This window comes from Eublepharis macularius, chromosome 6 (assembly GCF_028583425.1).
Source record: "Eublepharis macularius isolate TG4126 chromosome 6, MPM_Emac_v1.0, whole genome shotgun sequence".
Lineage (NCBI taxonomy): Eukaryota > Metazoa > Chordata > Lepidosauria > Squamata > Eublepharidae > Eublepharis > Eublepharis macularius.
The window spans coordinates 14,140,452-14,155,223 of record NC_072795.1 but is presented as its reverse complement, the minus strand read 5'-3'; the positions used below and the strand labels follow the sequence as shown (position 1 = coordinate 14,155,223).

The following is a 14,772-nucleotide window of genomic DNA, read 5'->3' as shown; positions in this document are numbered from 1 at the left end:
ACTAATGCTAGATTTTTTGAGGTGATGTGAACAGCACATCTTCAGCACATCTGTTTTTACCTCTTTCCTCACTGTAATTCTGATCATAGTAATGCATTTGCATTTTTTAAAAACTGAGTTTTCCAGTTTCGAGTTTTGCCTGTATGCATCACTAGACATTATATGTATTTGTGCATAACAATAATAATAACAACTGTGCTTATATACCGCTCTCCTCGACAGATTAGTGCCCCCCTCACAGTGGTGAACAAAGTCAGGGTTATAATTATCCCCACAATACAGCTGGGGAGCTGGAGCTGAGAGGAGTGGCTTGCCCAAGGCCGCCTGCTGAGCTCACGGCCGTCATGAGAATTGAACCAGCAGAGTGCTGAGTAACAGCCCAACCACTTAACCACTATGCTACTGACAATGTGTCCACTCAGCAATCAATTTCTTATTGTACAGCCACGTCATCCTATTATTCTACAGTTTCTGTATGGTTTTCTTGCCACTATTGATACACTGCTGATACACTAGAATGCTCATGATGGGATACTACTTGATGAGTAGCAGCATTCCAAAATACTCCCAACATTTCTCAAATGAAGGACATGGAAAATGGAACACTCAAAATGAATTGACTGTGAGATCCATTTGCCACAGCAAGCAACTACGCCATGCAAAGAGATGTCATGGGATGTTTCCAGGTAAAGCACAGTGGAGTTACAGAATATGAGTGCAGGACTTACAATGATAAAATGTTTGACTTGTTTAGCCTTTCAGTTCAACAGGATGTTTTTAAAGTGTTTAAAGATGAAGCCCACGTTAACTGCTTTTTGTAATATTAATCCTTTTAGTTGTGAAGAAAATAACTACTTTTTTTTTGCTTTCTTGGGTTAAGGTCATTTCATTCTGTTTTCAGGGAGGCAGTGCAGGAAAGTTAATAATCACTTCAAATTAAAATTAACTGTTGATTTGTCTTAGAAATCTATGTAACTCACGGTGTTCTTACATGCCTGACAGACCACAAAAGTAACCAGAGCAACAGGGAAATAAAACCAAGGAGCTACAGAAAGGCCCAAAGCAGGCAATACAAACGAGATCACAGATGTGAGCCCGATATACATGTGCACCAACCAGCAACAAAAAAGGAATTTTCTTTTTAATAACTTGTATAGACATATTATCATACTGCGACTGTTTACTGGTGGCGATCAGTTTTCTCCTGCTTCAAACTGCCTCTTCCTTAACTACTACGCTGCACTTTGTTTATCTTCACCAGCACGTGAAAGAGGCCAGAACCTGTGACCTCTCCCATCATCTATTCATCTACTCAAGCGGTTCAAATCTTACATAAAGTATCTCGATTCTAGCTGTCTCTCTGCTCAATTCCTTCCTCTCCCCCCTCGCTTCTGTAATGTTCTGTTTCTTGAACTTCTGTAATGAGGTAAAGGGGTTTCTTTCTTGACATTGTATCTGAAGAAGTGAGCACTGGCTCATGAAAGCTCAACGGACTGGGACCAACATACCTGCGGGACCGTCTCTCCCCTGGAGAGCATTAAGATCGGCAAATAAGAATTTGTTGGTGGTTCCCGGCCCCAGGGAGGCCCAGCTGGCCTCGACAGGGCCAGGGCTTTTTCAGTCCTGGCCCCAACCTGATGGAACTCTCTGTCGGAGGACACCCGGGCCCGTCAAGATCTTATGGCTTTTTGGCGGGCCTGTAAGACGGAGTTGTTCCACCAGGCATATGATTGAGGCCAGTCTTCGACTTTCTGATTGCTTAGGAGCCTCTCTACTGGTCTCCCGCCACGGGGGCGACAAGGTCATCTGCCCCCTATAAGCGCAGTCACCAGAATATTATCAAACTATGGCCCCCCACCCACTCCTCCTGGCTTGTTTATGTTAGGATTGGGTAAACTGGAGGGGGCCGCCATCTGATACGCTGTTTTATGTATTTATGTTTTCTGCATTTTAAAATCTATTTATATATGTACATATATATTAAATGCTCATTGAGCATTTTATTGTACCCCGCCCTGAGCCCATTCATGGGAAGGGTGGGCTAAAATCGAATGAATGAATGAATGAATGAATGAATGAATGAATGAAATGCTGGAATAAATGTTGCTAGTATTTAAGGTGCCACTGGATTTCTGTTTTCTTTCCATCCACAAGCACTGATAAACTCCCCTCTGTCTGGAGATCAGGGGGCGGGGCCACCAGCCATGTGACCATTTTCGCCAAGGACGATTTAAAGTTTTAAAAACTCCCCCCTTGTTCCAGCTGACCCAAAGGGACATTATTGTACGGTCCTGAGTTCCACCACTGACTTCCACCATCTCTTTTCCCAGAAAAAAGCCCCATATATATATATATATATATATATATATATATATATATATATATATATATATATATATATATATATATATATATATATATATATATATATATATATATATATATATATATATATATATATATAGGGATCTATAGACCCCTGATCTTTCAGAGTGGGGATTTCAACCCAGGTCTAGCCCAGGCAAGCCTGAACTCATCAGGTCTGGGAAGCTAAACAGAGTTGGCCTTGGTTAGTAATTGGATGGGAGACTTCCAATGAAGATTGCAGAGGCAGGCAATGGCTAACCACCTCTGTTAGTCTGTTGCCATGAAAAATCCCACCAAGGATTGCCATAAGTCACACATGACTTGATGGCACTGTCCAGCACATACTCCCACATCCTTATATATATACAGGGCTTTTTTTCAGCAGGAACGCGGTGGAACGGAGTTCAGGCACCTCTTGAAACTGGTCACATGGCTGGTGGCCCCGCCCCCTGATCTCCAGACAGAGGGGAGTTGAGATTGCCCTCCGCGCCGCTGCGCAGAGGGCAATCTAAACTCCCCTCTGTCTGGAGATCAGGGGGCGGGGCCACTGGCCATGTGACTATTTTCTCTGAGGGCGATTTAAACTTTAAAAAACTCCCCACTTGTTCCAGCTGACCAAAAGTAGCATTATTGTGCAGTCCTGAGTTCCATCACTGAGTTCCACCACCTATTTTCCCAGAAAAAAATCCCTCTGTGTGTGTGTGTGTGCGCGCGCGCGCGTCCCTATGCCCCTGATCTTTCTGACATTCCCAAGTTCTCTTGGGAAATGGAGTCTAGTATCAGATTCATCCCCAAAATAAGCTTGGGGGAAAGGAACTCACCACAGTTTGGATACAAATTCAACCCCTGCTCTCTATAATGATAGGGTTATCACCCCACACCCTGCCCCACTCTTAGCCCTTCTGTTTTATTTATTTTAAAATATAACGCTGGTATATTGCCTTTCTCTCATGGATATCTTAGGTTATATATAGTAGTAGTAAAAACGGCAGCAATCAAACCTCTAGGTACAACAGCAGCACGAGAGGGGTTTACACGCTTGGGTAAACTTGACCAACACAAAGGTAGCACAGGAAGGCCTAGCTTCCTGGCACATCCGCCAGCGATGCCCCCAAGACTCTCACCTCATGGGGACCCCTATTTCGATCCCCGTCTTGTCTCAGAAATAAAAGATGGCGTCTGCAGTAAACCAGCATCTAATGGCAGTGAGTCATGCCAAGGGCGTCACAGAATGCAGGGCAGCTCATCCATCAGTCATTGGGCCCATCCCAAGAGAGATTAAACCATATTGGAACCAGGAAAATTCCCCTTTACAATATTAGCAACACTTCCTTTTCAAACTTGCCTATTTCTGGAAAGATGGAATTTTTATCTCTCCCATTCAGATGCCAATACCCCTTTCCCTCCTCACGTTATCCTTTAGCCCCAATTTTCCCTCCCACTTCCTCGTCGACATCAGGCTTGTATGTCTCTGATTCTCCCGCTCTTGTTTCCCCTCATAGATAGATAGCTGTTAAGGAAAGGTTTGGGGGGTTTACTGTTGTGTAAAATATCTCTCTCGCTCTTTTTCATAAGAGTTACTTGATTTGGCTTAATTCAATAAAAAAACACTTATTCCCGCTCACTCTTTTGAGCTATGTGCTAAATCTGGACCTCTATATACACTAGTTTAAGATCCTGAACATCTTTTAAATACCGCCCCCCCCCCCGCCATCATGGACTTGTTCCATGTCAGAAAAAGAAATCCCTCTGCTGTTTACCGGACGTTCAGGTGGATAGTGATTTGGGTAATGTCAATGGCTGGGAAAACTTCACTCATCATTTTTTTTCATGCCAGGATGCTCTAAAAAGCACAGAAGAGGAGTGGAAATTCCACCCACCATTGACTTAAATCGACAAGGGGTGGGTGGGTGTTAGCAGCATGAGGGGATTATGAGGGATTATGAGGTGTTTTGTCAACTCATACCCTGTCCCTGATGCTAGTACAATCAGGACCAAATCCTAAATTACCAAGTGTTCCCCATGTGTACATCTTCCTTCTTGTTGAGCAGACATGCTCTGGGAGTTTTGGACGCAGAATTTCCAGGCACGTCAGGCCTAGGGTTGCCAGCTTCAAACTGGGACATTCCTGGAGATTTGAGGGGTGAAGCCTGGAGAAGGCAGAGTTTGGGGAGGCAAAGACCTCAGCGGGGTATAATTCCGTACAGTCCACACTCCAAAGCAGCCATTTTCTCCAGGTGAACTGATCTTTGAGGCCTGGAGAATAGTTGTAATTCCGGGAGATCTCCAGCCATCACCTGGAGGCTGGCAACCCTAGTCGGGCCCCAATTCAGATCAGGGCTGTGGCACCCAGCAAGAAAGGACTGTGAGCCACTCTCTCACCCCTCCGTGCTATTTTTCTGACTTGAAACAGCCCAGAAAGCGACTATTTGCCCTTCCGTGGGCTACACAGTTACTAACAGGCTTCCGTAAGTTTCCCTAAGGGGCAAATAGCAGCTCTTTTACCAGACAAAAAAAAGGGGTGCAAGTTGGAAAAAATATGTTTGTTTATTCCGATTAAACTGCCTTACATGTTTAGCCAAAAACACTTTTTCAGGGTCATCTTTCAATAAGAATTCTCCTTTCTTCAGACATGAGTTCTTCAGTTTGGTGTAGTGGTGAAAAGCAGCAGACTCTAATCTGGAGAACCGGGTTTGATTCCCCACTCCTCCACTTGAAGCCAGCTGGGTGACCTTGGGTCAGTCACAGCTCTCTCAGAGCTCTCTCAGCCCCACCCACCTCACAGGGTGTTTTGTTGTGGGGATAATAATGACATACTTTGTAAACCGCTCTGAGTGGGCGTTAAGTTGTCCTGAAGGGCGGTATATAAACTGAATGTTATTATTCAAATGTTATTGAAGAAGGGAGTTCTGACTCTTGAAGGCTTACACTCTGAAAATCTTGCTGGTCTCTAAGGTGCCCCTGGACTCAAATCCTGCTGTTCTACTGCAGAACAACACAGCTACCCACCTAAACTAGCCTAGTGTTGCTTTTGCCAAAATACAAGGGGATCAGGAAAAAGTCCTACCGGCTCCAAGCCCAGAAGTGCAAGCAAAAAACGGTCCCACTGTGTTAGGGCAGCAAGTGGATTTAAAAGGTGGGATTTCAATGCAGATACAGACACAAGTTTAAAGCAGACTGCTCTTGGAGTAGTGGCGCATCCAGTTTTTAGAACAGCTTTGCCAACTTTCCCCACACCATTTCCTGCACCGGCAAAGCACATATCACTTTCTGGAACAGGAATGTTCATAGCAGGATAGATTTCCACATTCTGCTGAATCTGCAGGAATGCCTTCAAACTGGCTCACGTCAATGGAACAGTCGGTTGCGTGCAATTCACTTCTGGCTTCAACTTGTTTTTGACCTGTTTCTCCCTTTAAAACATTAATATTATTTTTTTAATCTCCCTTTGTCTGCCTACTTGTTTCCCAGAACATGCAGCAGAAAGCAAGCGGGGAACCCCACAAGGACAGACAATAAAATGAAGAAGAGTCCAGTAGCACCTTTAAGACTAACCAATTTTATTGTAGCATAAGCTTTCGAGAACCACAGTTCTCTTCGTCAGATGCATGGAGGGCAAAAAGAGAAACTGGTCAAATATAGAGGAGGAGAGAGGAGGGGAGGAGGAGAGGAGGGATGTAAACAACTCCTTTGATATGGAGATGCAAACAGCTCCTTTTGATGTGGGGATCAGTTTGCTTGTGTAAAGGTTCAAAGGAGTTTGCCGTGTTAGTCTGTAGTAGCAAAATCAAAAAGAGTCCAGCACCACCACCAAGACCGTACAATTCCACTGCAGCACAAGCCTTCGATAACCACAGCCCTCCCCACCAGATGCATCTGACAAAGAGAACCGTGGTCCTCGAAAGCCCACGTCAGGTGCCACTGGACTCTCCCTGACCCCGCCTATGTAAATGAAATCAGTTACCTGTGATAATGAGATAACCATTCATAGTCCCTATTCAGTACCAGCTTGACAGAGTCAAATTTACATATGAATTCCAATTCAGCAGCTTCCCATTGGATTTTGTTTTTGAAAGGTTTCTGTTGAACTACAACGACCTTTAAGTCTTTGATGGAATGTCCTGGTAGATTGAAGTGTTCTCCCACTGGTTTTTGGACGTTGCCATTTCTAATGTCAGATTTGTGTCCATTTATTCTTTTGCGTCGAGGTTGGCTGGTTTGTCCAATGTACAGAGCAGAAGGACATTGTTGGCACATGAGGGCATATATCAGATTGGAGGATGAGCAGCTGTAAGAGCCAGAGACAGTGTAGTTGATGCCATTGGGTCCTGTAATTGTATTCCCTGGGTAGATACAGGGGCAGAGCTGGCATCTGGGTCTGTTGCAGGGCCTGGTACCTGTGCTGGTGACTCTGCTGGCCGATTCATGATTGTAAGTGAGAAGTTGTTTAAGGTTGGGGGGCTGTCTGTAGGCAAGGAAAGGTCTTCCACCCAGGGCTTCTGAGAGAGAGGTATCATTTTCCAGGATGGGTTGTAGCTCACTGATGATACGTTGGATGGGTTTGAGCTGGGAGCTATAGGTGACACCTATAGGTGCTTAAAGGTGCTACTGGACTCTTTTTGATTTTGCTACTACAGACTAACACGGCTAACTCCTCTGGATCTATGACCATAAAATGAAGCTCCACCATCAGTCCAGGGTTGTGAACTGACCAGGGAAAAAAATGATCTGGCTCGCTCTTGTGGCCTTGAACAACAACTTGATTGGCAGAAAGCAGCAGGGGAAGTTTTTCGTTGCAGAAGAAAAAAAAAATGGTCACATGCAAAGGTCTGAAGATACACCTGCCATTGAAGGCAACTGAGCCAGGTCCTGTTATAAAGCTGGCATCTTTCTCGGCCTGCCGTACTTCTTTGTCAGAAGCAAGAAACTAAAGTTGTGCCAACTGAACAGAGCTGAGAGCTTATATGATGCCATGAATGGGACAGTTTCATGCGTTCCTGTGTACTCATTTTTGCACACAATGGATCATGGATTGTTCCTGGGGAGAGACAGCAAAACTCCATGGGGTTCACAATCTTCACCAGCCGTAGTTTGATGTGCAAACCACTGCCTGAAGACATGGGAATCACTTTTCCTTCCTCAAAGAGTTCCTGTACCTTCTTAGCCACGTAATGGACATTCTGGTTTTCTGCTCTTGTCCATTCTTCTTGATCAGGAAGACACAAAGGCTAGAAAAACTGTACCTGTTGAGTTACTGCCTGTGCCACACCAAGCCAAGCGCAGCCTAGCAGCCATGTACTGGGGCCAAGGAGAGGCAACCCTAAGCAGGCAGCAAAACTGTGAGCTTGACTGAGTCCCTTGTGGATCGCTCCATGCTGTTTGTAAACTACATATGGCTCGGTGGGGCCAGAAGCATGTCCAGCTGGTGTAGATAACACAAAGCCTCCATCTCTTACCTCCCATTGGAAATTTATAAGAGAAATGTATTTCTAATGTATAAGAGCGCTACTTCAGTTTTCAAAGACAGAAAAGAACTGCTGAGACTGTCATTTTCAAAGGATGCTTCGGTAACACTCCTTAGAGGCCTGAAGGTTGCTAAGTTTTCAACCCAAGGTCCAGTCAAAAGTTTTATATTTTATTTATTTATTTGATATTTAGCTCATCCTCCCTGCGAGCTGGTTCAGAGCGGGTCACAATGATTAAAATAACACCAAGTAGAAATATAATATCAATATAAATATTTTAAAAGTCTGTAATAGCATAAATACTAAACAGTACGAAACATTGCTTAAACATTTGATGGGGTCTGCTGGAGAATCTATTTGCGGAACTGTAGATGGACTTTTAAAAGTCCAAAGCAACGCTCCGCTAGTTCGTTTGCCCGTCTTCCTATCTTATGTTTTGGAACAAAAATGCTTCTCGGTGCAGGAGATGAGGGCCATTGAACCCAGCACAGATATATCGGCTGCATCCTGTCCCCTGGCCCTGGAATACTTAAAGGTACAAGTTGAATCCATGGGTAAAGTTTCTGTAACCATAACAGCCAATGCTTCTCCGCATCAACAGCGGTCAGCTAATCTCTCTGTGGAAATGGCATTGTGCAAACAGAACAAGATGTCAGTAAAGCACTACTGGTTACATTAAACTCTGGCATAAACTGCTGCTGGAAAAAGGAAATCGGGTATTCCCCTTTCTTTTCCCCTCCCTTTTTTACTGGTTCTGTTGCAGATTAAGCCAGTCGAGCCTCTCTCTTTACTCTCATTATCTCCATGGCAGGAAAACTTTTACCAACTTTTACCAACTGTGACTTTCAATGTATTTTTTTAATGTTGTTAGCCACCCTGAGCCCATCTGTGGGGACGGCGGGGTATAAATCAAATCAAATAAATAAATAACAATCATCAGGCGCCCGGCCCCTGCTTGTGAATTGCCCCGGGCCACGTGGCTGCTGGCCCCCTGAACATCGACTGACTTATCTGAGAAACTGTGACCACCCACTTTACAAGCACACATCAATGGCTTACCGTCATAATTAAAAAGAATGAAATCCAATATGAGGCTGCAATATAAAATGCAAGGGGATTGGCAATAAACTGGCAATAAAACATTGCCGTTCAGAGAAAACAGCATCCTTCCTGTGATTAAAAGCATAGGAAAGCAGGACGGTGTTCAACTGGCATCTAAACAATCTTGTAAAAAACCCAAAACCCTATCTTAAGGAGGACACCAGGAGGACCTGCCTAGGAAGGGGCTTGGATGAGAGAGGATACTGCAAAGAATTCCCTGTTCCGGTAGAAGAGCGAGATTCTAGCCCAGGGGCATCTTAAAGACCAACAACGATATCTGATGAAGGGAGTGCTGACTCTCGAAAGCTCATACCCTTAAAATCTTGTTAGTCTTTAAGATGCTACTCGACTAGAATCGTGCTTCAGACCAACACAGCTACTCTTTACACAAACTCGAGTTTGGTTTGGGGGAATACGCGACCTGTCTTGAGTTTAACACGTGGCTGGAAGCTTATCTTCAAAAGGGGGGTTGCAAATCATCTCCCATGTCTTTGAGGAGGCAGAAGGTGCCTATTCCACCTTGTGCCCTTTAATTGGCAGAGAAGTCCTTTAGGGAGAGGGCTATTTCATAGAATCATAGAGTTGGAAGGGGCCATACAGACCATCTAGTCCAACCCCCTGCCCAGTGCAGGATCAGCCTAAAGCATCTCTGACAAGTATTTGGGTTAATGATGATTCCACATGTCTGCAAAGGATCTTCCCATATCACCTCATCCCACTCGGGCAGATGTATGGAATTCAGGAAGTAAAGCAGCCCTCCCCCTATGGCCCTTCTCTGCTAGTTAAAAGGAGAGGTGGACAAGAAGGGATGGATAATCCTTTTATTATTTATTTCTTTACTGTTCTTTATATTCCGCCTTTCTCACTGAGACTCAAGGTGGATTACATAGTGTGAGATTAGGACAATCAGTGGCAAGGACAAGGGCAGGCATTTCCATACAGTGTCAAGAACATTTCCATAAACAACGTCATGGGGTAAAAGAATGTAAGTTTACAAAGATGCACATGCATGAGAGATGATTTGCGCGCACGCACGCACACACACACGCAAACAAACACCATTTTAAAGGTAAGCTTCCAATCACCCATTAAACATGAGTTTGTGTAACGTGTAATTTGAAGTCATAATATGTGTAGGAGACCTGGCAGCTCTACTCTGTATAAAGTGTAAAGCTGCTCCGGTAACGCCCCCGCCAAACCTCCAAAGATCCCAGCACTGTCAGAAGGGCCTTTGACGTTATTTAACCCCCCAAGAAACTTTCCTTGATTTCTCCAAAGCGTTCTCCACTCTGTTGGAAAGGCTGTGGTGAAGTGGGTTCTTTCGCGCACTGTTGGTGGGCTTGCCCATATATTGAGAACTTTTGGAAGGAAATCCTAACGAATATACAAGAAATTACTGGATACTCTATCCCTTTTGATCCAAGACTAATTTTTTTGAACCAATGGGAAACTGTAAATATCCCAAATATAAGGAAGGAGTTAATCTGTAATCTTTTAATGGCAGCTAAATCATTATTGGCATCCAGCTGGAAATAGATAAGGTCTCAGAAATTATTTATCAATCACAGCTCTGTCCGAAAGAAACTAATTTTGTAGCTAAATGGTTTCCATTTTTTGAATTTTTAATTGTCAATGATATACACCCTCCTAAACATTTATCATTTCTTTGGTTACCCTAAACTAATGATAAGTTTTTCTAGTATTAAAGGTTACAAAATTCTTTATTAACACTTATAATATGTTAAAGTTCCAATATTTATGAGAGGCATTTTGTATATATGCTTGTTAATTTGTTCTATGCTGTTACAATGTTATATTGTTATTGTTGTTCAGTTAATTGAATTAAATAAAAAAATTTAAAAAAAGAAAAAAAGAAGGGCCTTTGACAAACACTTCCATTATCCAATAGAGGAAATATGCAGGTTCATACTGAAATACTTACCTCTGATATTTTTCTCCTGCTTTAGAAGGCTTATGTGGATTCTCCCATTCTCCATTTTGTCTCACTGTGAGATAGGTTAGGCTGACAGGAAGATTGGCGCAAGGTTACTCTGAGAGCGGTCTTAGGGTTGTATGTGGATTGAAACCAGGAGAGCCAAACTACAAGTGACGCCTGACACAGGTTGGACACTTGTCAGCTTCCCTCAAGTTTTGATGGGAAATGTAGGCAGCTTGATGGAATGTTGGACAAGTGACAGTTGAAAAGTCCGTCGGACAGCAGTCGGAGAGCCAAGCTGCAAGACCAGGACGCCTACATTTCCCATCAGAACTTGAGGGAAGCTGACAAGTGTCCAACCTGTGTCAGGCGTTACTTGTAGCTTGGCTCTTAGTCCAACACTATACCCCCCTTACTCTCTAGGGTTACTGGATGATGCAAAGGAAGACAAGAGGGTCTTTTCACAAAGAGGTTTGCCTACAGTTTGGGTGCCAAATTCCAGCAGTTCTTCTCCAAGCTTCCTTACCATGCTGTTTTCCATTTGTTACACTTTTGTGATTTTCTTGTTGTTGCTCCATCCCTTCCCAAACCAGCTTCGATCTGATTTAAGAAAGCATAGAGGAATGAAAAAGAAACCATGGAAAGCAAGTGGAAAATGATGTTGTTGTGAAGAAGCTTGGTGGAAAGCTGCTGCAGTTCGGCCCCCAAGCTGTGGAAAAGTCACTACTAAGAATCCAGATAAAAAAGACATCCCATGTTTACTTACTCTTTTTAAAAAACACCGACCAAGAAGCTCTGGATTTTCAATACAATTTTCCAGCTCTTTGAGGAAGATTCTGAAACAAGGAAAAAAAGATTATAGAAGGGAATAGTTATTTTGGTCAGCTCTTCATTTTGATTTCACAATGCTCAAAGAACATAAAAGCAGATCCAGAGGAGTTAGCCGTGTTAGTCTGTAGTAGCAAAATCGAAAAGAGTCCAGCAGCACCTTTAAGGCTACCCAACTTTATTGTAGCATAAGCTTTCGAGAATCACAGTTCTCTTTGTCAGATGCGCATCTGACGAAGAGAACTGTGATTCTCGAAAGCTTATGCTACAGTAAAGTTGGTTAGTCTTAAAGGTGCTACTGGACTCTTTTCAAAGAACATAAAAGGAAAGTTTGCAGAGCTTGAAGCTCTTGATATCACATATAAGAACTATTTTGGAATTCAAGGCAGGGGAGCAGGAGACACAGTACAGTTACCCAGTTGCCAGAGGAGAGTGAAGCGTGGAATCAACAAACTTCACTTAACATCATGCAACTCCTATTACAACACCTTATCTCCCAATGGCTGCATCTCTAGGTTTAAGTTCTCTGCTGGCGCTCTCCAGAACTGCTTCCCTCCATGCACCCACTCCAAGAACACTTTTGTTCCTATCATTGCACTTGTATGGGAAAAGACAAATTACCTCTAGGGCGTATTTGCATCTACGGACTGGCAACTCACATCTACCAACCAGCCTGAAAACCATGCCCGTTCTGCCTGCATGGCACTCAACAAAGGATCACATTTTGGCCAAGGTCTTGTTTTACAGAGTCTCCCTACACGAGACATCTGACACGCAAAGAACACATGTCAGGAGATGCAATATTAGCCGGGAAGGGTAGTTCAAAAAGAAAGAGCTGGCGGCAGGGCAAAGGCTTTGCTATACACTGTGTGAAGAGGCTGTGAAATGCCAGAAGGGAAACTTCAGCCTCTCCAGGTCCAAGCCTGCCTCTGGATGGCAGCTCCAGCCAACTTCCACTCCTCGCTGCCCTCTGGTTGCGATCCCACATAGTTTTAGACTGGACAGGTGAAATTAACAGAGCCTTCAGGGAAGTGAAGATGAAATTAACAAACCCTCTGAGAAGCGATCTCCGCTGGCTCTGTCTTTTAAAACTATGCTTCCTGGCTAACATTGCATCTCCCTACACTTGAAAAACATGCACCGAGGTGTCTTGCGTAGAGAGACTCACAGTTTTAGACAAGGATCACCTGCATTGTGACCTGATGCTTGAAGATCACTGTCTGCAGACATGGTCAGAAAACTTTTTTTCATTTGGTCTCATAGAGAGCAAACAGAATCACTGTTTGCAGATAAAAAAGACCATAGGCGAAGTGCTCATTTTAAAACATTCACACAAAATCCTACTGCACAGCATCTCAGAGAAACGGCTGCTCAGAGGCATAGTGGTATTCTAGGCCAAGGCTCCTGGACACTACCACAAAGCTCCCAAACTCAACCTAAATACCGTATGAAAACAAATCACTTGACTTGCCTTCAGCATGAATATGATAATCATTCGTTATCTCTAGGGAGGTGCACTTCGAGTTTCTAATTCGGGTTTTTAACCTGAATCAGGCCTGATTTGGAAAGATTCGGGATTTGGAAAGATTCGGGATTCCCGAATCGGACCCAGCATTGTTGAGCCAATTCTGGAGTCATATAGTTTCTAAAAGCTTTCAGCAAAGTGGCAGCAGCTGTGCCTGCAGCACTTTTCTTGCTGCTTGCATTGCAAACAGCAAGAAAAGTGTTGCTTGCTTTCAAACTTCCTGCCCCGCTGCTTTTTCCCCCCAATGGGAAGGGGAGTAGGAAAGCGGGAAACCCTAATCTTTCTTGGGTGCACACCCCTAGTTATCTCTGTCTGCTCTGTACAATGTTCCCCATTCTGTTTCTCATGTTTTTATCCTACCCTTCCTCCAGGGAGCCTGGGGCATGTGTACCCCCCACCTTATCTTCACAACCAGCATATGAGATATTAGACTCAGGGCCAAGCTACATGTGATGAATGACACTTGAACAGCAAGTGAACAGACTCACGTGTATTCCTCGCTGTTCACTTGCGCTCCACTTGCGCTGATCAAGTGGAGCTCAAGTGGAGCGCAAGTGAACAGGGAGGAATACATGTGAGTCGGTTCACTTGCCGTCCAAGTGTCATTCATCACTTGTAGCTTGGCTCTAAGAAATAGTAACTGTCCCAAGATCACACTTTCTCTGTTAAATATACAGCCACACACCAGCATTTCCTAGCCCAGTTCCCCATTCCCTAAGCATTTCATCTCTCCTCTCCCCTCTCAGCAGCCTTGGTCAAGGATGGTGCGTGTACCTGTTGTGAAAGTCATAGATTTCCGAGAGGTTTCCAAAAAGAACTTCCTTCTTGTGGGAAAGAGCAGTTGGGATCAAGTGAATCAGGTCAGGATTATCCATTTCTGATGCGTAGCCCTATTTTTGTTAATGGAGGAAAGGAGTGGAGAGAAGGGGGAAAATATCAAGTTGCGTTTTGTCAATTTTAAAAAAATAAGAGTGTAATAAATGCATATTTGTGGCCTCCAAAATTGTTCTAAAATGGCTCTGACTGCATACTCTGGTAGAGTTGCCAGCCAGGGGCCAGTACCTGGTAGCTTTGGTAGCAGGGTCATGTTAATTGGCATTGCTCCAATGCCATAACATCACTTGCGGTGCAAACCCAATTGTGGCCTCACTGCACTGAGGCGACACTCTAGGATTCCAACAAAACTCTATTGTGAAACTATCGGATTCCATTTTGGTGAAATCCTAGAGTGTTGGACCCATGTGATGACATCACTTCCGGTTCACACAAGAAGTAAAGTTGCAGGATTGGAGTGACACTGATTCTTCCCCCCGTTTTTCATCTGCTGCCCTACTGAGCAGTTGTGGGGGGACCAGTGCTGCCGAGAAGGATATCTCCCACTAGAGTGGGAGACCTGGCAGCCCCACTCTGTGGATTCCTAAAGTCCTAGAGCAGTGATCCCCAACGTGGTTCTCGGGGTATTATGGCACCTGCACCTGGATTCCCTGCTGAGTTCTTGAGATAAAATCCAAAGGGGCTTGAATGGGACAGGAAAAAAGGGAACATCAAGT

At 44.0% G+C, this 14,772-nt stretch overlaps 1 protein-coding gene across 1 annotated transcript in view; it reads right to left on the bottom strand.

Annotated features, from left to right (window-relative positions):
• The window catches only part of MCF2L2 (MCF.2 cell line derived transforming sequence-like 2), a 272,166-nt gene that overhangs the window by 92,885 nt on the left and 164,509 nt on the right, over positions 1–14,772 (bottom strand). Inside the window, exons 16-17 of the mRNA XM_054982756.1 lie at positions 13,997–14,112; positions 11,636–11,705 (exon numbers count right to left, since the gene is read on the bottom strand). Of these exons, the coding sequence (XP_054838731.1) occupies positions 11,636–11,705; positions 13,997–14,112 (186 nt within the window). The remainder of the gene's footprint in view (positions 1–11,635; positions 11,706–13,996; positions 14,113–14,772) is intronic.